Source organism: Alosa pseudoharengus, unplaced genomic scaffold, assembly GCF_046254945.1.
Source record: "Alosa pseudoharengus isolate Yale_2024_CS ecotype anadromous, Long Island Sound unplaced genomic scaffold, YU_APseudo_1.1 YU_APseudo_1.1_scf_24, whole genome shotgun sequence".
Taxonomy (NCBI): Eukaryota; Metazoa; Chordata; class Actinopteri; order Clupeiformes; family Clupeidae; genus Alosa; species Alosa pseudoharengus.
The window spans coordinates 7,042,919-7,064,452 of NW_027468689.1; the positions used below are offsets into that span (position 1 = coordinate 7,042,919).

The window sequence follows — 21,534 nt, forward strand, 5'->3', positions numbered from 1 at the left end:
TGTGTGTGTATGTTTTTGTGTGAGACAGAGAGAGTGAGTGTGAGAGAGAGAGATAGAGAGAGTTTGTGTGTGTGTGTGTGTGTGAGGTTTGGGGGAGACCTTCAGTAAGAGCTGGTATTTTGTGATCCTCTGCACTGGCTTCAGCAGGTACGAGTCCAAGCCCAGCTTGTGCTCCAGCTTCTTTTGGCATTCCTACAGGTGCAGCGGCCAGACAACAAACAAACAAACAAACAAACAAACAAACAAACAAACAAACAAACAAACAAACAAACAAACAAACAAAATAAACACAAGTTAACACACGAGCATGTAAGAATCTCCTTTCGTCCTTCAGAAATGTTTAAACATACCTAAATATAGCAGAATTCTTACTCTCTTTTCTGTGTTAGAGTTTACCTGGAAGAAGGCGCAGTCGGAGCATTGCCTCCACAGGCTCTCAGAACGGGGTTTGTTCTGGCAGTACTTCTCATAGATCTGCAAATCCGCCATCTGGCACACAAAACAGAGCAATGGTTAACTTGCTAAAGACTTGGGTCTGATTGTTAACTTGGTAAATACTTGGATCTGATGGTTAACTTGCTAAAGACTTGGGTCTGGTATTAACTTGGTAAATACTTGGGTCTGATATTAACTTGCTAAAGACTTGGGTCTGATATTAACTTGGTAAATACTTGGGTCTGATGGTTAACTTGCTAAAGACTTGGGTCTGATATTAACTTGCTAAAGACTTGGGTCTGATGCTTAACTAGCTAAAGACTTGGGTCTGATGGTTAACTTGCAAAAGACTTGGGTCTGATATTAACTTGCTAAAGACTTGGGTCTGATATTAACTTGGTAAAGACTTGGGTCTGATGGTTAACTTGCTAAAGACTTGGGTCTGATGGTTAACTTGCTAAAGACTTGGGTCTGATATGCTACAATTTGCTGGTAAACTCACTCTCTCCAGGAAGCAACGGCCCACAAGTTCAGGGCAGTCTGTGTACGCCTCCAACTCTCGAAGAAACGTCCTGCATGAACAAAATAAATAAATAAATATCAGTAAACGATAAATACTTTCACACGCTTTGATCTCTCACACACACATAATCCCGGTCATACTCAATCATGAAATAATATAATAATAATACATTTTATTTGCATAGCTCTCTTCAAACTGTGAGCCCAAAGTGTCTCTTTTCACAAGAGTCTTTTACAAAATGTTATGTTGTAAGGTAGACTGTTCCAGAGTTTAGTGGCCCTAACTTCAGAAGATCGCTCACTCCTGGTCATATGAGTATACAAGGTAAACGCTCATAGATCTCTACGAGCTCATGGATTGTGTGGGTGGAGCATACCGTTTGTGAAATTGGTAGATCTCATGCATGTTGCCGAACAGGATGTCCTTCTTATTGACCAGCGTATTGGGCATCAGATGAGCCATGGCTGGGCTGTCCATCTCCGCGGCATAGCCCTGGAACAGAGGGGAGATCACAAGGTTGTGTGATTAAAGCCTTAACTCTAACACTAGTTAATGAAAACGTTACGTACACAACACGAGCGGTGGTAGTGTAGTGGTAAAGGAGCTGGGCTAGCGTGCAGTAGCCTGAAAGTTGTGGGTTCAATTCCCGGCTTCCACCGTTGTGCCCTTGAGCAAGGCACTTAACTCCAAGTTGCTCCGGGCTGTCACTAAGTCACTTTGGTCAAGAAGTGTCTGCTAAATGTAATGTAATGTAATGTAATGTAACAACGTATCAAGTACAGTATCCCACAACGTATCAATATGCTTTCTGAATTTTTTTCTAAATGTGAGTAACATTAGGTCTGGTTTCATAGCAATAAAACATACTGCATATGTTAGACCTGGAATCTAAACATGTGTATACATGTGTACATGTCTCGGCGATATGTGGCTATTGGCCTGGGTGTGGTGTGGTGTATTGGCCAGGGTATGGTGTGGCGATTGGCCAGGGTGTGGTGTGGCGATTGGCCTGGGTGTGGTGTGGCGATTGGCCTGGGTGTGGTGTGGTGTATTGGCCTGGGTGTGGTGTGGCGATTGGCCTGGGTGTGGTGTGGCGATTGGCCTGGGTGTGGTGTGGTGTATTGGCCTGGGTGTGGTGTATTGGCCTGGGTGTGGTGTGGTGTATTGGCCTGGGTGTGGTGTATTGGCCTGGGTGTGGTGTGGTGTATTGGCCTGGGTGTGGTGTGGTGTATTGGCCTGGGTGTGGTGTATTGGCCTGGGTGTGGTGTGGCGATTGGCCTGGGTGTGGTGTGGTGTATTGGCCTGGGTGTGGTGTATTGGCCTGGGTGGGGTGTGGTGTATTGGCCTGGGTGTGGTGTATTGGCCTGGGTGTGGTGTATTGGCCTGGGTGTGGTGTGGTGTATTGGCCTGGGTGTGGTGTATTGGCCTGGGTGTGGTGTATTGGCCTGGGTGTGGTGTATTGGCCTGGGTGTGGTGTGGTGTATTGGCCTGGGTGTGGTGTGGTGTATTGGCCTGGGTGTGGTGTATTGGCCTGGGTGTGGTGTGGTGTATTGGCCTGGGTGTGGTGTGGTGTATTGGCCTGGGTGTGGTGTGGTGTATTGGCCTGGGTGTGGTGTATTGGCCTGGGTGTGGTGGGTCTGCTGATCTCTCACCTGTAGGACACACAGCAGCTCCTCCACGTATGCCCTCTCCGTCTCTAGCAGCTCGTTCATCACATGCCTGCACACACACACACACACGCACGCACGCACGCACACACACACAGACACACACACACACACACACACACAGACCAAACTTCTTCAGCAAACTGTTCATGCACCTAATAAATCGATAGTGCAATTCATCGGTCTAAACAAGTGCCACACTTTAATTGACTCATTAATTACAATTTTGTTTTATTATATCATTTATCATAGTATTGAATCAATTATAAATGGAAATGGAAATACAGTACAACAACAAATTAATGTATGAATACATATATTAGAATTATAACTAAATATAACAAAAATATGAATTATTTGAACTATGTCATGAGTGGCTAGGAGATATCGACACGGCTGTTATTCGGCCGTAGGCATGAGGGCAGATGCCTGACTGTTGCATTTAAATGATATTTCTATATTTCGATATGAGCACAAACAGGCCCAGCTCACCTCCTGAGCACGGCGAGGTTCTCCTCCTCCTCGGACAGAGACGGGGGTCTGCTGTTGGTCCCACTGGGCAGGCTGGGGTCCCCCTGGAGGAGCACACACAGAGGAAGAGGCCAGTCAGCCTCACACGATAACTCACACCTGTCAACACTCCCGTTTTTCCCGGGTTCTCCCGTATTTCAAGGTCATCTCCCGGCACCCTCCCGTTTTGTTAATTCTCCCGGAAAACTCCCGTAATTTGTCATGTGTAAGGTAATGGTAAGGTAAAAGCAACGACCGAAATGCAGTGTTGAAACACGTGTATGAAACTTATTAAATATGCAAACGCTGATCTCCCATTTTTGGAAAGCTAAATGTTGACAGGTATGCGATAACTCCAACTCACTCCAACTAGCCACATCTGCTAAAAGCCCTCCGCATAGGATTGTGGCGCAATCCACTTTCGATGTTTGATTACATTAAATTCCATTGCTCTCAACACAGCAGAGCTCACCGCCACTGAACCCTTACACCGCCACCGTCAGTTACCGTCAGTTACCATTCAGTTCGGTGTTTGTCTGCGGTGCTCAATGAATTCCATTATAAACTGAATGCTCGTCATTTGAACATTTTGCCGCTGATGTGCTGATGTGGCAAGTGACAGAAAGTGTCAGTGCCGATATGCCGAGCGCTTAACTGACACTCACCTTCTTGCAACCACTCAGGATTTCTCCATCAGAGCTGTTCTTCTCCTGGCCTCTGTGAGCTGCAGGAACACACACACAGAGCAAATTACACACATATCACTGTTAAATTATAAATATATAAACACATAACACATCCCTCTATGACACTGTATAATGTGAAAGACGGTTAGGTTATCATCTAAGATGGAATGAATCACATGTATGTACACACATGTCATTATTCACATCACCACCAGATGGCAGTGTAGCATGGCATGATACATGTAAACTCTCATGAGCAGTGCAGTCTTTTGTGTTCATCCAAGGTGATCAAGGGCTGCAGCTGCACGTGAGCTATGACCCTATGGCTATGCCATTGCAGTGGACTGTGTTGCTATGGACGGTGTGGGGAGTGTGTGAGTATGCATGTGGGTCTATGTGTGCTTTAGGATACAGAACTAGTGTTATACAATATGTTAAGGCTATCTGCAGTACACTTTAAAAGATTCATGACTAGAGGGTCCAGTATCCTTATTTTTTGAAGGTGCCTGTTTGATATGCTGTCCAAGGCTGTTCTGTTGGTGATGTTTTCTGCCACAAAGGTTGCTTTGTTCGTGATTTTGTGAGTAAATAGACTTGGCTGTCGATTGGCTACAGTGTATAATCCCCTACTCACAGCACAATGAATTTAACACCTCTCCTGTATATATCTGGAAAATAAATATGAGTGGTCGGCATATGTGAGTCCATGTGAGATTTAGGTCATGTAAAGGCTAGTGTTATAACATATGTCAAGGGCATCTGCAGGGCACTTTTAAAAGATTTATGACTAGAGGGGGGAAGTGTTGTGTTTTTCCTGTGGGTGGTCAATGGGGTCTCTCACCTGGAGAGGACATGGGGGATTTGGGGAAGGCCTCGGGCCGAGGGGCCACCGGCTGTACAGGTCGCGTCTGCTTGGCGGCCAGCTTCTTCAGGCTGACCCGCCGCTTATCGAACATCTCCTGCATGGACACCTGCTTCTGCAGGACCTTCTCCACCTGCTCCTGCTCACACAAATGCATGTCCACACACACACACACACACACACACACACATGCATACACAGACACACATATACACAGACACACACACGCAGACACACACACACACACACACAAAGAAACAAACATGCACACAGATTAATACACATTTAAGTAGATATTTACACACAAATGCAAATGAAATGAACAAACACACACACGCACACACACAAGTAACTGTACACCCAAGTACCCCTGTCTTTCCCATTCATCTCATCTTCATGCACCAGCCACACACCTGATTGAACTCATTAATTAGTGGGACACATGAGCTCGTTAGTTGAAATCAGGTGGAACATGTGCTCCTGGAGGACCAGTCTCTCTCAAGGGCACGGCCATTACGGCTCTGCACTGCTAGCGCACCTCTTGTATTATTAATCACAAAAAAGGCACGCGTGCGTCGTGTTGTTAATCACCCTAGCGCTAATGCTAGCGTCAGTTGACTGCTAAGCCGTGCGGATCAACAGAGTGACGCCCGCCTGCAGGCCCGTACCCAACGGCAGACACACACACACACACACACCAGGGATGGATTACTGCACGGGCCTACCGGGCCCAGGCCCAGGGGCCCGAGGGGTCAGGGGGCCCTGAAGCCCAAGCCTTTGCATGGAATCATTGCCTCAATATCAACAAATCAGGATGTAGGCTATGAATCTGATTGAATTTAGTATTGGCCATCCCCAAAATGCACCAGAATACAAGAAATCACATCAAACAAGTTAAAACATTTCTGGGAGAGGACCCCCACACCCCCCCTCCCACATATGCAACAATTAGTGGGGGGCCCTTCATACATCTGGGCCCAGGGGCCCGAAAGTTCATAATCCGTCCATGCCCAACGGTGGCGTACCCTGAACTCCGCGTTGAGCACGCTCTCGTAGTCCCTCCAGATGGAGGCGGGGTCGGTCAGCTTGTGCTGATTGGCCGTCTCCAGGTAGCGCTCCAGCTCCTGCAGCGCCGACTCGGCGCCGTCCTGCGACTGACATTTGTCCACCGGCTGAGAGGCCAGCAGGTAGATGCCACTGTCACACCACCTAGCGGCCTGAGAGAGAGAGAGTGATGAGAGGAGAGAGAGAGAGGGGGAGAGAGGGAGAGTGAGGGAGAGAGAGAGTGATGAGAGGAGAGAGAGAGAGAGAGAAACAGAGGGGGAGAGAGGGAGAGTGAGGGAGAGAGAGAGTGATGAGAGGAGAGAGAGAGAGAAACAGAGGGTGAGAGAGGGAGAGTGAGGGAGAGAGAGAGTGATGAGAGGAGAGAGAGAGAGAGAAACAGAGGGGGAGAGAGGGAGAGTGAGGGAGAGAGTGATGAGAGGGAGAGTGAGGGAGAGAGTGATGAGAGGAGAGAGAGAGAGAGAGAGAGAGAGAGAGAGAGAGAGAGAGAGAGAGAGAGAGAGAGAGAGAGAGAGAGGGAGAAACAGAGGGGGAGAGAGGGAGAGTTAGGGAGAGAGAGAGAAAGAGAGAAGAGAGTGAGAGTGTGTGTATGTGTGTGGGGGGGCACATAATGAAGAGCATTGATGATGTACAGCAGAACACACATGTAAATGTAAGATTAGTATTATATTATAATATAATTAGTAATATTAGTATTATATTATAATTATAATTCAGAATTGATGATTTGCGTGTGTTTTGGGTGACACAGGCCCCAGTCTGTGTGTGTGTGTGTGTGTGTGTGTTGTGTATGACCACCAGTGTGTGTGTGTGTGCGAGCGTGCGTGTGTGTGTGTGTGTGACCACCAGTGTGTGTGTGTGTGTTGTGAATCAGCACCAGTGTGTGTGTGTGTGTGTGTGTGTGTGTGTGTGTATGACCACCAGTGTGTGTGTGTGTGTGTGTGTGTGTGTGTGTGTGTGTGTGTGTGTGCGCGCGCGCGCGTGTGTGTGTGTATGACCACCAGTGTGTGTGTGTGTGTGTGTGTGTGTGTGTATGACCACCAGTGTGTGTGTGTGTGTGTGTGTGTGTTGTGAATCAGCACCAGTGTGTGTACCTTCTCCAGACTCTGGTGCAGCTCTAGGGCCTTGAGGAGATGGGTCTTCTTGGCCCTCATGACGGAGCCGATCTCCTCGCTGATGGAGCGCAGCTCCGAGCACTTGGGCAGGATGGAGTCCACCGCGTAGTGGGAGCTCTCGATCAGCTGGTCTCCTTCAGAGGCCAGGGCCAACGCACGGTCCAGCACCTCCTACACACACACACACAGGCACGCACACACACACACACAGGCACACACAGGCACGCATACACACGCACACAGTCACGCACGCACACAGGCACAAACAGGCACCCACGCACACACACACACACACATGCACGCATACACACGCACACACACACACACACACACGCGGTTAAGGTTGTGGGTGTGGTTGAGCAGCGGTACCATCACCAACTGAGAATCGGTCAACCCAGATTTGATTCCTGCACTTCATTGATTCTGATTGATTGGTCAACCCAGATTTGATTCCTGCACTTCATTGATTCTGATTGATTGGTCAACCCAGATTTGATTCCTGCACTTCGTTGATTCTGATTGGTCAACCCAGGTTTGATTCCTGCACTTCATTGATTCTAATTGGTCAACCCAGGCTTGATCCCTGCACTTCATTGGAAGTCCATGTGGCTTTCGATAACAGTGTGCGCTAACTGCCTCATTTTTAACTTTAAGCTCCACTGTCAATGGTGAGGACATTAAACATCACATCAACTTTAACTTAACATCACATTGCTTCACTGTGTTTTATTGAGCATGTACATAGCCATTACGTATATAAACGTAAATGATAACATTCTCAGTAAAGGCTATGTGTCATAAAAAACAAGATCTCCCTTGTTCAAGGGAGGCATGCACTGCACCCAGCGTTAAATATTAGAGCAGTAGTTTAAAATGCAGCACTTGTTTAAAATGCAGCTGTAAGACACAGCAGCACTTTGAAAGCTGTGCCGGGAACCTCAGCATAGTCTAATAATAATTTTGAGTGAGTCAAGGCTTTAAATATTAATGCATGGCACAAAGACTATGGAAAAGCTGAGCACCATTTTAAAATGCTGTGTAATAACAAAAAAAAAATCTCAATGGCTGGCGCCACATTGCCCACCATTTTCTGTGTAACAAGCTCTACTGCCTGTGCAAGTCATGCAGGATTTATTAAAGTCTTTTTGTTCCCATATTATCTTGGTAGGCAAACACACAGTATTTCCTCTGTTCAAACGACAACCGCATGACCCATATAAAAATCTAAAAATAACGGAGAGAGAAGCGGCGAGATGGCAAGCTGTGTGTCTGTCTGCGCCAGTACTGGCTGACTGGCACGCCACAGCGTTAACTAACCCGCACAATTCAAAATGACTGGCACGCCACAGCGTTAACTAACCCGCACGCCACAGCGTTAACTAACCCGCACAATTCAAAATGACTGGCACGCCACAGAGTTAACTAACCCGCACAATTCAAAATGACTGGCACGCCACAGCGTTAACTAACCCGCACAATTCAAAATGACTGGCACGCCACAGCGTTAACTAACCCGCACAATTCAAAATGACTGGCACGCCACAGCGTTAACTAACCCACACAATTCAAAATGACATATTATTCAAAAGGACAGAAATATTTTAGTTAGTTTTCTACTCCATATTTTACTGCACCAAAAGGTTATTTGTGTATTTTAAGGAGTAAAGGATAGAGCTTCAAATCAGTGCTGTCATATTATTCAAAAGGACATGGTCTTTTAGCAGAAATATTTGAGTTATTTTTCTGCACCAAAAGGTTATTTGTGTTATTTGTGTATTTTAAGGAGTAAAAGATAGAGCTTCAAATCAGTGCCGTCTGTCCACTGCAGTACAGCAGTAAAGAAAAGAGCACATATCTGCAGCAGCTAGCTTCCACTGCATGGATGCCTAGACGCATGTTCACACACACACACACACACACACACACACACACACACACACACACACACACACACACACACACACACACACACACACACACACACACACACACACACAGAGGGAGAGAGCGGCACATCCGCAGCCTGGCCAATCGAGGGTGACGAGCTCCCTCTCCTTGTACATTCTACTGCCGTCCACCATCTCCTTCACTCTTCACCCATCCCCCACTCTTCCCTCTCTCTCTCTCTCTCTCTCTCCCCCTCCCTCTCTCTCTGCTGCAGCAGCGGCAGTCTCCCCTGATCTACACTCGCGTGCAGTGATGCTCTGAAGGAGAGCAGTGAGCAGCGTTCAGAGTGCCGCCTCAGCAAACCCTCCCCTTCCTAGCCAATGGTGGACTCCTCCCCTTCCTAGCCAATGGCGGACTCCTTCCTCTGGCGCGCTCCCTTTCACTCATTACAACACAAAGGAAACAGACCCCATGAGAGCGCCCCCCCCCCCCGCACTCCGCGCCCCACCCCACCCCTCCTCTCTCCAGCCCCCCCAAAGCCCGTCTGGTCACAGTTGGTTGCGCGAGGTGACAGGTTTGGTTGCGCTGTGCTGGTGGAGACTACAGCAGGAGCAGCTCTGAGAGGCTCTCCATCCGCTACAGCCGCAAGAAAAGAACGGAGTCGATACATAGCGTCCGTTTGATCAGTGGGCTGATGCTAACACAGAGCCTCACACATACAGCGCCAGAGAGAGAGAGAGAGAGAGAGAGAGAGAGAGAAAGAAAGAAAGAGAGAAAGAAAGAAAGAAAGAAAGAAAGAGAGAGAAAGAGAGAGAGAAAGAAGGAGCGAGAGAAAGAGAGATAGAGAAAAAAAGAAAGAAAGGAAGAAAGGAAGAAAGAAAGAAAGAACGAAAAAGAAAGAGAGAGAGAGAATACTAGTGACGGGCAGGTGACTCACAGGCACAATACATCTAGAGCCATTCAGATTTGCTCTCTTCTCCTCCCTATTAAAAGGTGTTATTTTTTACACTGAGGAGGTTTCATCTGTTCCTTAATGAGCACTACAAGACTGCGGTGAATGGTGATGGCACACAGGTTGTATGAAGTAGACCAAGATTGTTTAAGCTGCTACAAATATTTATGCACTGATTTCCTCTACAAAATATTCATCTTTTTAAGTTAAATATTCATGAAAAAAAATACATCGTTCTTCTGTAAAACCCAAAATCTTCTCTTGAATTAAACCCAATTTTACAGTATTAGCTTTTACATCCTAAAGGCCATAAATCATAAATCTGTAAAACAGACATGCAGGGTCAGGCCCATTGTGACCAGTATATTAGCCATGGTGTTGCCATGGTTACCCCTGCAGGTCATATTTTCATAACTCATGGCCTTGTTGAGACCCTGAATAGAGGCTGATATAGTGGTTCAAACTAATTAGCATTTAAATGGGAAATTCTTTGTTTAAAACACACTACATTCCACATCTTCGTCTTGGGAATAGGTCGACACTGGTAGTGGTACTGATGTTATTGCAACTCCACGTTTGGGTCATGCGGGTGCATGTAATGACTTCTGGTGAGGAATATGTTTGTGGTGTAATTTGGTTTGTGCGGTTGCCATGGTAACTTACACAGGTGCGCTCTTCGTGGCACGTGAGCTCTTTATGGATGTGTTCGGCATGGGCGGGGCTTATGCCCACCTCCGAGAAGTTCGCCAGTCTTTCTCCCACCAGGTGCAGCTGGGAGCGAATCTGATGACATCAAACACACACGGTCATTCGGTCATGGTCATTGACATAAACATATAGTAGACCTAAATGCACACAAAAGAAATCTTAACACAGCCATCTTAACACAGCCATCCATATTCATTCATTCATCACAGCAATCACACAAAGCTAAAGTCAAATTTCCAAAAGAGCGCACACACACACACACACACACACACACACACACACACACACACACACACACACACACACACACACACACACACACACACACACACACACACACACACACACACACACACACACACACACACACACACACACACACACCTCTCTGTAATTGTGCTCGAAGTGTCGCAGCTGCAGGCACTGCTGCAGCTTGGTGTAGTGCCGTTCCCAGAAGTCATCAAACGCCGTCTCGGTCTCATCCAGTTGACCCAGCAGCCTGAAGACACACCAAACAATCACATCAGGTCATCAGCATAAACACTACTGCCAGGCACAACTCCTGCCCTGGATTCTTTGGAATATCAGCCATCAGGGCTGTGTATTGGCAAGAACCTCACAAAACGGTACACATCACGATACATGGGTCACGATACAATACGTCACAATATATTGTGATGTAATACATATTGCGATATATTGCAATACTTTTTACTGAAAATGTAAAAAAAGAGCTGGAAACACCTGGGCCGTATAATTATGTAGATCACATTATACTGATAATTCAGCAGACAAATAATAAAAAAAAATATTGCAATAGTCAGCTGTACCTGATTCCCTCACGGGATCAAAACAGTATATATACATATATATATACTATACAGACATTTTTGCTCAGCCTAATACTTTAATTAAAAAAAAAATCGATATTTGACGACAGTGGCTATACGATATATTGCGCAAGTGGCGATACAATATATTGATATTTCGAAATCAAAAGCACAGCCCTATTAGCCATGCTGGAAATTGGAAATTTTCCAACCAGACCAAATGGCTATTCATAGGGAAGCACATCAGCTAGACAAGTTTATGACAGCATCATGCTAAGACTTGAACCAGACGAGGAATGACATGCATTACAGAACTCCAACAGAAAAAATATCTTGAAAACAAGCAGATTTATTTCAACAAATCCCCTAAATGCCCTTCCTAAATGCAGAATATTTCTCAGAGTTCCTTAACCCACATTTGACAGGCAGAAGGACAATTACAAGCTTGCCCTTTCTACATGACAAAATCACACAATGACAGGAAAGCCTCTCTCTGAAATCCTTCAGACACACGTCGTTTTGGATAACACTCACATGCACCTCGTTGAGACTCAGGGATCACACACACACACACACACACACACACACACACACCTTGATGAGACTCACAGATCGTGGGCTGTTCCCTGCGCTGTCCTTGTCTAAGCCTGCTCAGTGGAGGACACAGGCTAGGCCAGAGCTTATATAACATACGTGTTGTAGTGTGTGTCATTGTGTGTGCGTATGTGTGTGTCAGTGTGTGTGTCAGTGCTTCTGTGTGTGGGTGATATGCACCTGCGGGGCATAGTTCTGCCATTGGCAACGTCTGTCACCTTCAATCTTGTCGACTGCCATGAGTCTGCCAAAAATACCCCCCACCTCCACCCCCACCACAGCAGCCCTCAAAAGACCCTGTTCCCTGCAGGATCAAATGTCCTGGGACACCAAAGTTACCTCAGCAAAATCCTACAGGGGGGTTATGCAGTCTGTTTACTTAATGAATAAAGCGGTGTTCTCTGGTGCAATCCACGTATCCATCTATGCAGTATGCGTTGTTGATATAGTGCTATATGGTATAGCCTACTACGCTAGCCTACTACGCTATCTCTATGTGTTCAGTGTTCACCATGTGATGTAAAACCATGCTGCAATGTTAAAGTACCTACTTAGGTGGTCATTACATAAAAAGTGATGCTCATGCAAGCCCACACAGACTATTTTCACGCCAAAGTCTGAAACAGTGTGAATGGTGAGAGTGATCGAATGCTTGACCCACCCACTACAAATGCTTTCAAATGCTAGCAATACATACTGATGTTGGCAATATAGCCTGAATGCGAATCCTCGTTTGTAAGTCACTTTGGCTAAAAGTGTCAGCTTAATGAATACATGTAAATGTATGCAAATTCATACTGAACACGGGATTCATTCAAAGTGTCATTTATGATACTAGCATATAAACATGTAAACATAAAGGGTTGCAACTGATGCGGTCCTGTGTGGTCTCTCCCAGTAGAGGTGAACTGCAGGAGTCCAGACTGCTGATGTAAGACATCTGATTTAGCTGCAACTTCATTGATTGTGGGGGCTGGTAGCGTTCGTCAGTGCGGCAAGAGCAGCACACCGCAAGAAAACGCAGCGCTCCAGCCACCTCAGTAGCTCCTTCATCATCATCAGGTCACTTTATTGATGCAGCAAACCGACTAGAAAGTAGTCTGTGGAGACAGACACCTTACGCAGCAATCCCTTCTCACTGTTGTAAAAAAGAATGAATCCTCTCTTTGCTGCCAACACTATGTCATATGCAGAGGACAGAGAGTGAACCTGAGCAGTTTTGCTGCCAACAGTTACATCTAAAGGTGAGTACACATTGTGTCCTAAGTCCTCTATTGCTTTGAAATGTACTACAAAGTTGTGTGTTTGTGTGTGTGTGTGTGTGTACATCATATATATGTGTGTGTGTATATATGTGTGTGTGTATACAGTATGTTTGTCTGTTTGTTTGTGTGTGTGTGTGTGTGTGTGTGTGTGTGTGTGTGTGTGTGTGTGTGTGTACACTGTATGTATGTATGTGTCACCTCTGCACAGTGGCCAGATTCTCCATCTCGTCCTGGTTCATCGTGTAGTCGGCGTCGTTGACCAGTGGTTCGTTGATGCTCTCTAGGAGGCGTCCGCCCTGGGACAGGGCGATCTTTAGGTCCTCCTGTGAGCACACACCAAGAAGAGGACTTAACACACCTGCGTTGGACGCTGATGTAGGCCAGTACGATGGTGAGAATATGAGAGTATATCTGGAGGAGACTTTCGGGCTGGTCACACCAGGAATGATAACTATAACCATAACTATTTTTATAAGTATACTATAAGTAACTATAACCATAAGTATATTTTTTGGGTTTTTTGCTTTTATTCCGACAGGACAGTGAAGATAGAAAGGAAGTGAATGGGAGAGAGAGAGATGGGGTGGGATCGGGACATGACCGCAGGTCGGATTCCAACCTGGGTCCCCGTGGGCACTTGGACCTGTACATGGTACGGGGGCTGTAGCCAGCTGCGCCACAGCGCCCCCCCCCCCCCCCCCCCCCATAACCTTAACGATGAAACGATGAAACGATAAGCAAAGTATGAATGTGACGGCTAAAAAGTGATGGGTTCTGATAGGTTAGCTTTTCATCGTTCTCTGAAAGTGATCCCCAACGATATTGTTCTTCACGTCGTTATCGTTATAGTTTATGCGTGAACGTCGTCATTCATATTAACGAGAACGATGTTTTTTTTATAGTTATCGTCATAGTTATCATTCTTTGGGGTGAACGGCCCTTATGGCTGAAGTTTGGAGTTTCAGGTTTACCTTCATCTTGTCTTTCTTGTTGGTGTGTGTGCCAAGCAGGTTGGCGGTGGCCTGCACGTCATTGGGCAGCTCCGTTTCGGCCAGCTCTGTGCCAAACGACTGCAGCGTCTGGGCAGTCTTCTTCACCATCAACGCAAAGCCCTCTATGGCCTGACGACACAAGCACACGCAATAAACACACACGCACACACAAGTATACGCACATGCTCACACACACACACATACATACACACACACACACAGTTCATCTAATGAAATTAAATGTCATAAAGAAAAATAAAACTGCAATTGAACACTTTAGACCTCTTTTGAGGAAAGAACGACAATGACAATAAAATAAAAATATTGTTTTAGTTAAGGGTTACCTTAGTTCCCTTGTTTTATTTATATATCTTTTATATTAAATTATATCACATTTTATATTATACTATCTTAGTGCAGAAAGCCTCAGATAAGGATACTTTAACATGTTAAGCTACGAGTTTAGAGACAGAGCTTTCGATTATGATTGGACCCTTGCACATGCCTTTTTACCCCAGGCAGTGATCCCTGCAGACCAAAACTGACCTATCCAACTCAATACAGCATGCTCCCCTATTAAACACACACACACACACACACACATGTGGTTGGCTTCCTTTCCCCTGAAACGTATTGATCCAACAGTTTGAGAGGATCGAAATTGACAGTGACAGGCTAAATATATGGACTCCTTGTTCTCTATAATGTGCGTTAGTGTTCAAGCCTTCAGTGCTGCTAACGGGAGTTACAAACACAACTGGTGGAGCTCTACGGTGCATTGGGACTAATATAAACCAAGCAGTGTTTTTCATTCCTGCATGCAGGAGAAAGAGACGGTGGGATAGAGAGAGGGGGATCGAGGGCGTCTGGCGTCTTACCGTCCGATGGGAGATCCACTTCTCATGACAGTACTCTTGTGTCCCACCCAGCTCCTGGGTCAGCTGGGTCCGATCAATGTAGCTGTGTAGCTCAGTGACCGAGCTGAGCATTATAACCTGGACACACACACACACACACACACACACACACACACACACACACAATTAAACAGTCTGTGGAAACTTCAAATGGCGACTCTGACAGTTGTGACAACGGTGTGTGTGTGGGGTTAAGTGATTTTTATCAGTGATATTTTGGTCACAGTTGATATTTAAGTTGATATTTAAGTTACAAGAGCCGTGTTTGGGACACACACCACTGATGTATTAAACGCTTCCTGTTTACACCGTTAATGATTTCCCTCTGCCTGCTCAGGCGCCCTACCATCGCTCTCCCTTTTCCTTCTCTCCTCCTCTCCTCTCCCTTTCCCCTCTCTCCTCCTCTCCTCTCCCTTTCCCCTCTCTCCTCCTCTCCTCCTCCTCTCCTCTCCCTTTCCTCCCTCTCTCCTCCTCTCCTCTTCCTTTCCTCCCTCTCTCCTCCTCCTCCTCTCCTCTCCCTTTTCCCTCTCTCCTCCTCTCCTCTCCCTTTTCCTTCTCTCCTCCTCTCCTCTCCCTTTTCCTTCCCTCCTCCTCCTCCTCTCATCTCTCTCTCCCTTTTCCTTCTCTCCTCCTCTCCTCTCCCTTTCCTCCCTCTCTCCTCCTCTCCTCTCCCTTTTCCTTCCCTCCTCCTCCTCCTCTCATCTCTCTCTCCCTTTTCCTTCTCTCCTCCTCTCCTCTCCCTTTCCTCCCTCTCTCCTCCTCTCCTCTCCCTTTTCCTTCCCTCCTCCTCCTCCTCTCATCTCTCTCTCCCTTTTCCTTCTCTCCTCCTCTCCTCTCCCTTTCCTCCCTCTCTCCTCCTCTCCTCTCCCTTTTCCTTCCCTCCTCCTCCTCCTCTCATCTCTCTCTCCCTTTTCCTTCTCTCCTCCTCTCCTCTTCCTTTCCTCCCTCTCTCCTCCTCTCCTCTCCCTTTTCCTTCCCTCCTCCTCCTCCTCTCATCTCTCTCTCCCTTTTCCTTCTCTCCTCCTCTCCTCTCCCTTTCCTCCCTCTCTCCTCCTCTCCTCTCCCTTTTCCTTCCCTCCTCCTCCTCCTCTCATCTCTCTCTCCCTTTTCCTTCTCTCCTCCTCTCCTCTTCCTTTCCTCCCTCTCTCCTCCTCCTCCTCTCCTCTTCCTTCTCCTTCTCTCCTCCTCTCCTCTCCCTTCTCCTTCTCTCTCTCAGTGCAGCTAAAGCTCTAAAAAGACCTCTTTTGGTACCTTTTCCCTCTCTCCTCCTCTTCTCTTCCTTTCCTCCCTCTCTCTCACCCTCCCTCTCTCTCTCGGTCTCTCCCTTCTCTCTCTCAGCGCAGCTAAAGCTCTAAAGCTCTTTTCACCTTCCCTCTCCTCTCCTCCCCCTCCTCCTTTCCTCTCCCTCTCCACTCCTCCCCCTCCTCCTTTGCTCTCCCTCTCCTCCTCTCCTCCCCCTCACTCTCTGTCTCACGCTTTCCTTCTGGGGGAAACACCACCACAACAGTTTCTTTAATGTAGTAATTGGCTCTCCATGCTGATCTGTGGGTGAGAGAAAGGGAGTGTGAATGTAGCTTCACAGGACTTTGTGTGTGTGTGTGTGTGTGTGTCTGTGTGTGTGTCCACGTACCGGCACCTTCATTTTGAACTCATCTTTGCTGAACTTAAAGAAGATGTCGGAGAGTGTCCTCTGTAGAAGAGTAGTTGGCCTCAATACCAAGACAAGCTGCAGGTTTCCTGGGAAAGCACCCTATAAGACAAACACACACACACACACACACACACAGAAAATCACATTATTTCCAGTTTTTTCATTATCGTGGCATAATTGCCCGAAGCATTTTTAATTAAAACAATGCCACAGTGTATTGAAAACATTATTATGCGTATTAAACAATCAAACATCTTGGCTCTGTGTGTGAGCATGAGTGTGACTGGAGGGGGCTGCAGTCACACACTACAACAATGCACACACACACACACACACAAGAAACCCCCCCACCCCCTCACCAACACGCACATACAGTGTTGTCATAGCAACACTACTCCATGGGAACCACCGCTGCATAGAACAATGGCCTGCCTCGTTTGTCGCCCTTCCTTCCATCCTCTCTGGGTCTCTCGCTCCCCTCTCTCGGAGAAAGCCCATGGACGCTGTGGCCAGCCGCGGACACATAGGAGAGTGTTTACATTCTGTTCATTAAAGACCTCCCCTGTGGGACTTTTTGTGTGTCGTATGAAATATTCAACACCAGATCAATATTTCCCCCTTTCACACTTGACACTGACACTGACGCACACACACACACACACACACACACAGAGTAAAGGAGAGAGATAGAGAGAGGGAGGGGGAGAGAGAGAAAGGAAGAGAGAAAGAGTGAGAGATAGGATTTCAGTGCGTAACAGGAGGGCTCTCATTATGAATGACTGAGAGTGAGTTTGTCAGTGGGACCGCTGAGAGCTCGATAGCCAGAGGGCTTCACCATCACTCATCTAGAGAGGCTTCGTCTCTTCTACCGCTTCGCCCACAGCTCAATGATGACCCCTCGTCCACCTCTACCGAACACAAAGGAGAGTCGGAGAGAGAGCATCGCTCTTCCTTTTGGGCCGACGCTTTGTGTCCATTCACTTTAACAAACAATTAGCTGAGAGACTGGGGGCCCTGGAATTTATTCATTAGCATGCTAATCAGCGCGTTATCTCGGGCGGCGGCGTCCTGCCCACGAGAGGGAGGCAATTATCTCCCGTCCGTCAGTCTGCGTCTGACCAAGAGGAAGGGGGTGGGCAGTGGGGCGGAGCTGTCTTGTCACTCTTTCATTAAGTTCAACATCAAAACATCGCCGCTCCCTGCGGACTTCCTCTCATTACGAGCAGAGGCCAAAGCGGTCAGGGCGTCAGGGCGTCATGGCACGTCATGAAAAAGGCACCAAAGCCAGGATGTTGCTTTTTTTTTTATTATTTGCATGCGTTACACGTTTCAATCGGACACGATTCCTTGCTCGGGCGTCAAGAGCCTGCTCCAACTGCACGACAGATCGGACAAGAATTCAGCTCCGTGATCCGAAACTCTGTGCGATTCCGACGCAATTTTAGCACCAAATCAGTTAAATCTATTGAGCCCTGCGTCGTCTGGAGTCGTCTACTCAATGCTGCAGGATGGGCTTGCCTGCTGACCTAATGATTAAAAGACCTCTGACCTCTGGATTATCACAACAATGATCCGCGTGGCTCGGAGGCACGCGCTGGGTGACAGAACACACAATTGCCCCGGCCAAGCACCTGTCACTCCCACAACCACCCCACCAGACCAAGAGGAAGAATACGATTGCACATGTCGTCTGTGCTGGCTTTTGTTGTTTTGTTGCTGTTTTCTAGGTGGATGTCCTCACATGCTCTGAGGGATGTGTGTGTGTGTGTGTGTGTGTGTGTGTGTGTGTGTGTGTGTGTGTGTGTGTGTGTGTGTGTGTGTGTGTGTGTGTGTGTGTAAATGGAGCAGATCTGCGGAGGGTCAGTGGAGAGATGAGTGAGCTGATCTCCATACAGTACAGCGCTAATGTCTGCAGATGCTTCGTCAGCCAATCAGAGACGTTGAACTAGAAAGCAGCAGCAGAAAATGTCTAGGGACGCTTAACCTTGACTTTTCAGAGGACACTTCAAATGGACACTAAAATGTGACAACACACACACACATACACACATACAGACACAGAAACACACACACACACACACAAACACCATCTGCTCTGTTTGGGCCATAGCTTAAGGACATACAACACATGGACACAACAGACATACGCACATTCACACACACACACACACACACACACACACACACACACACAAAACAGTGTCACACAAACACACACACAAAGCAGTGTCACACAAACACACACACACACCACTGGCATGGCCTGTTGCCCATCCTCCAGTGTCTGACTCAGGGTGAGCGGGTGAGTGATGACGCTAGCTCACAGCTCCTAATACATTCTGCTAAACACACACACACACACACACACACACACACACACACACATACACACACACATACTGGCCGTCATATAGTATACATGTCAACATCGGCCTTTTATCCAATAATAACTGAGTGATTTACATCAATTTATTTGATTTATTCAGATGATGTCTCTCTGCTGGGACTAATTCATACACATACACACACACACACACACACACACACACACTCCTCCTGAGAAGCGAGAGACGAGCTGGTGGATATTTCCTTGGTGGCGGGGAGGGAGGGGGCCTAGGAGAGGGGGAGGGGATGATCCCCAGGGAGCGGCTGACACCGCACAGATACACCACCACTCTAATCAGCACACTAACATCCACACACACACACGCACACACACACATACAGTATGCACGTATACACACATTCACACACACACACACACTGAAGTAAAATGCATAAATGCATAAATGGCCGAGGGGACATCTAGGCAATACGTCTAATATGACAGTATCTTTCATCATGAGTATGACAGTACACGAACATCCACACACACACACACACACACGCACACACACACAGAGTATGACCGTATCTTTGATCATTGTCTCGTTAGGCTGTCTTCAACAGACATAGGATTTACACGGGCATTTAAGCACCATATGCGTATCTTGCAATCACAAAATCACTATCTCAGAAAGAGAAATGTAATCTAAACTTTAGTTTGAATTCTTAACACCATTCACATCATATTTTTGTATTTGAAGGGAGGATTATGGAATGATGGTCTGTCATGTTGTTGTCGTCCAAGATGACCCAGGAGGTCACTGGGTTTACGAGAGCGCTCCAAATCCCTTCATGATGCTCACCTCTCCTGCTTGGACCTTCTGCTTTCTCACACACACACACACACACACACACACACACACACACACACACACACACACACACACACACACACACACACACACACACACACACACACACACACACACACACACACACACACACACACCTGCCTGGACCTTCTGCTTTCAGTAAGCCTCTCTGACCTCACATCCACCCAGTGTGAACACACAACACGCAACAAATGGGCACTCACAGAGAGAGACAGACAGACAGACACACACACACACACACGCACGCAACAAATGAGCACACACACAGACAGACACACACACACACACACACGCAACAAATGAGCACACACACAGACAGACACACACACACACACACGAAACAAATGAGCACACACACAGACAGACACACACACACACGCTCGCAACAAATGAGCACACACACATACAGTAGACAGACAGACACACACACACATGTAACAAATGAGCACACACAGACAGACACACACACTCCCACTCCCTCACACACACACACTTTAGTTGAGTGCCTGGAGATAAGTACCCAACTCATCAGTGCAGTAACTGCTTGTACATCCCAAGGCAATGATCTGTGTCCCTCATAAACATACAGATTTCTCTCTCTCACACTCTCACACACACACACACACACACACACACACACACACACACACACACACACACACACACACACACACACACACACACACACACACACACACACACACACACACACACACACAACGACAACTAAATGAGCTGTGTCTTGTTATTACATTGTTGCTTCCTCACACACCAGGGAGCAGGGCTGATGGAGTGACTCTATCTGGACTCATTAGGGCGGCCTCAGATCTGCCTACCCATGATGCAATAGCAGGCCTTAGCCTATATACAAAGGAACTGAGGAGCAGGACAAAGCACACAGAGGACAGAGTCGCTGTGTGAAAGGCACACTCACACACAGAACTAGACCATGTAGAAATGGAAACTATCTAGAGGTTTTCACAAAATATGAAGATCATGCTGAATTATTCTAAGAACGGTATATTCATATTCTGGAAACATGAATATTCCCATAATTTCTGCCAGCCTTCTGTTCTGTTTTACTTCAATATGTACCACAACAACAACTGCAACAACAACATCAACAACTTGCATTTTTATAGCGCTATACTAAGGCACCCAAAGCGCATCACAGTGAAGAGGGAACCTCACTAACCACCACCAGTGAGTAGCACCCAGCTGAGTGATGCACGGCAGCCATCAACAGTATGTATACCATTCAGACCTAGACACTTGACAGGACATATCTGAGAGCAGAGCTACCCTGAGGATTGGGGCAACAGGGGCAACACTCTCTAACAAGCCCCCCTGGGAGCGGCCATAACACTGACAGGAGGGGGGGGGGTCTGGAGGGATCAGGGGGACAAGAGGTATCCGGGGGGTGGAGGGGAGTGGGGGCATCTACACTCAAACTGACGAAGACAGCCTTAATCACCTCTGACCATAAAGGACACTCACGTACGCACGCACACACACGCACAGCATGTCAATGCAAGCAGGGACACATCATGTCACATGGATCCACATACACACAACACAAGCGCCCAGAACTTCCCTCTTGATTTTGATATGCACTCTGTATTGTTGTGCAGTGAATGACATATCGGTATGTAGTAAATTC

At 47.0% G+C, this 21,534-nt stretch overlaps 1 protein-coding gene across 5 annotated transcripts in view; it reads right to left on the reverse strand.

Moving 5' to 3' along the window:
• The window catches only part of mcf2la (mcf.2 cell line derived transforming sequence-like a), a 68,448-nt gene that overhangs the window by 8,908 nt on the left and 38,006 nt on the right, over positions 1-21,534 (reverse strand). For all 5 annotated transcript variants that reach the window (XM_076302975.1, XM_076302977.1, XM_076302976.1 and 2 more), the window contains exons 5-20: positions 16,636-16,755; positions 14,967-15,083; positions 14,068-14,217; positions 13,295-13,419; positions 10,792-10,906; positions 10,363-10,482; positions 6,840-7,031; positions 5,709-5,900; positions 4,663-4,822; positions 3,801-3,859; positions 3,118-3,200; positions 2,611-2,677; positions 1,335-1,450; positions 938-1,007; positions 397-489; positions 100-192 (exon numbers count right to left, since the gene is read on the reverse strand). In XM_076302975.1, coding sequence (XP_076159090.1) covers positions 100-192; positions 397-489; positions 938-1,007; positions 1,335-1,450; positions 2,611-2,677; positions 3,118-3,200; positions 3,801-3,859; positions 4,663-4,822; positions 5,709-5,900; positions 6,840-7,031; positions 10,363-10,482; positions 10,792-10,906; positions 13,295-13,419; positions 14,068-14,217; positions 14,967-15,083; positions 16,636-16,755 — 1,872 coding nt within the window. The remainder of the gene's footprint in view (positions 1-99; positions 193-396; positions 490-937; positions 1,008-1,334; positions 1,451-2,610; positions 2,678-3,117; positions 3,201-3,800; positions 3,860-4,662; positions 4,823-5,708; positions 5,901-6,839; positions 7,032-10,362; positions 10,483-10,791; positions 10,907-13,294; positions 13,420-14,067; positions 14,218-14,966; positions 15,084-16,635; positions 16,756-21,534) is intronic.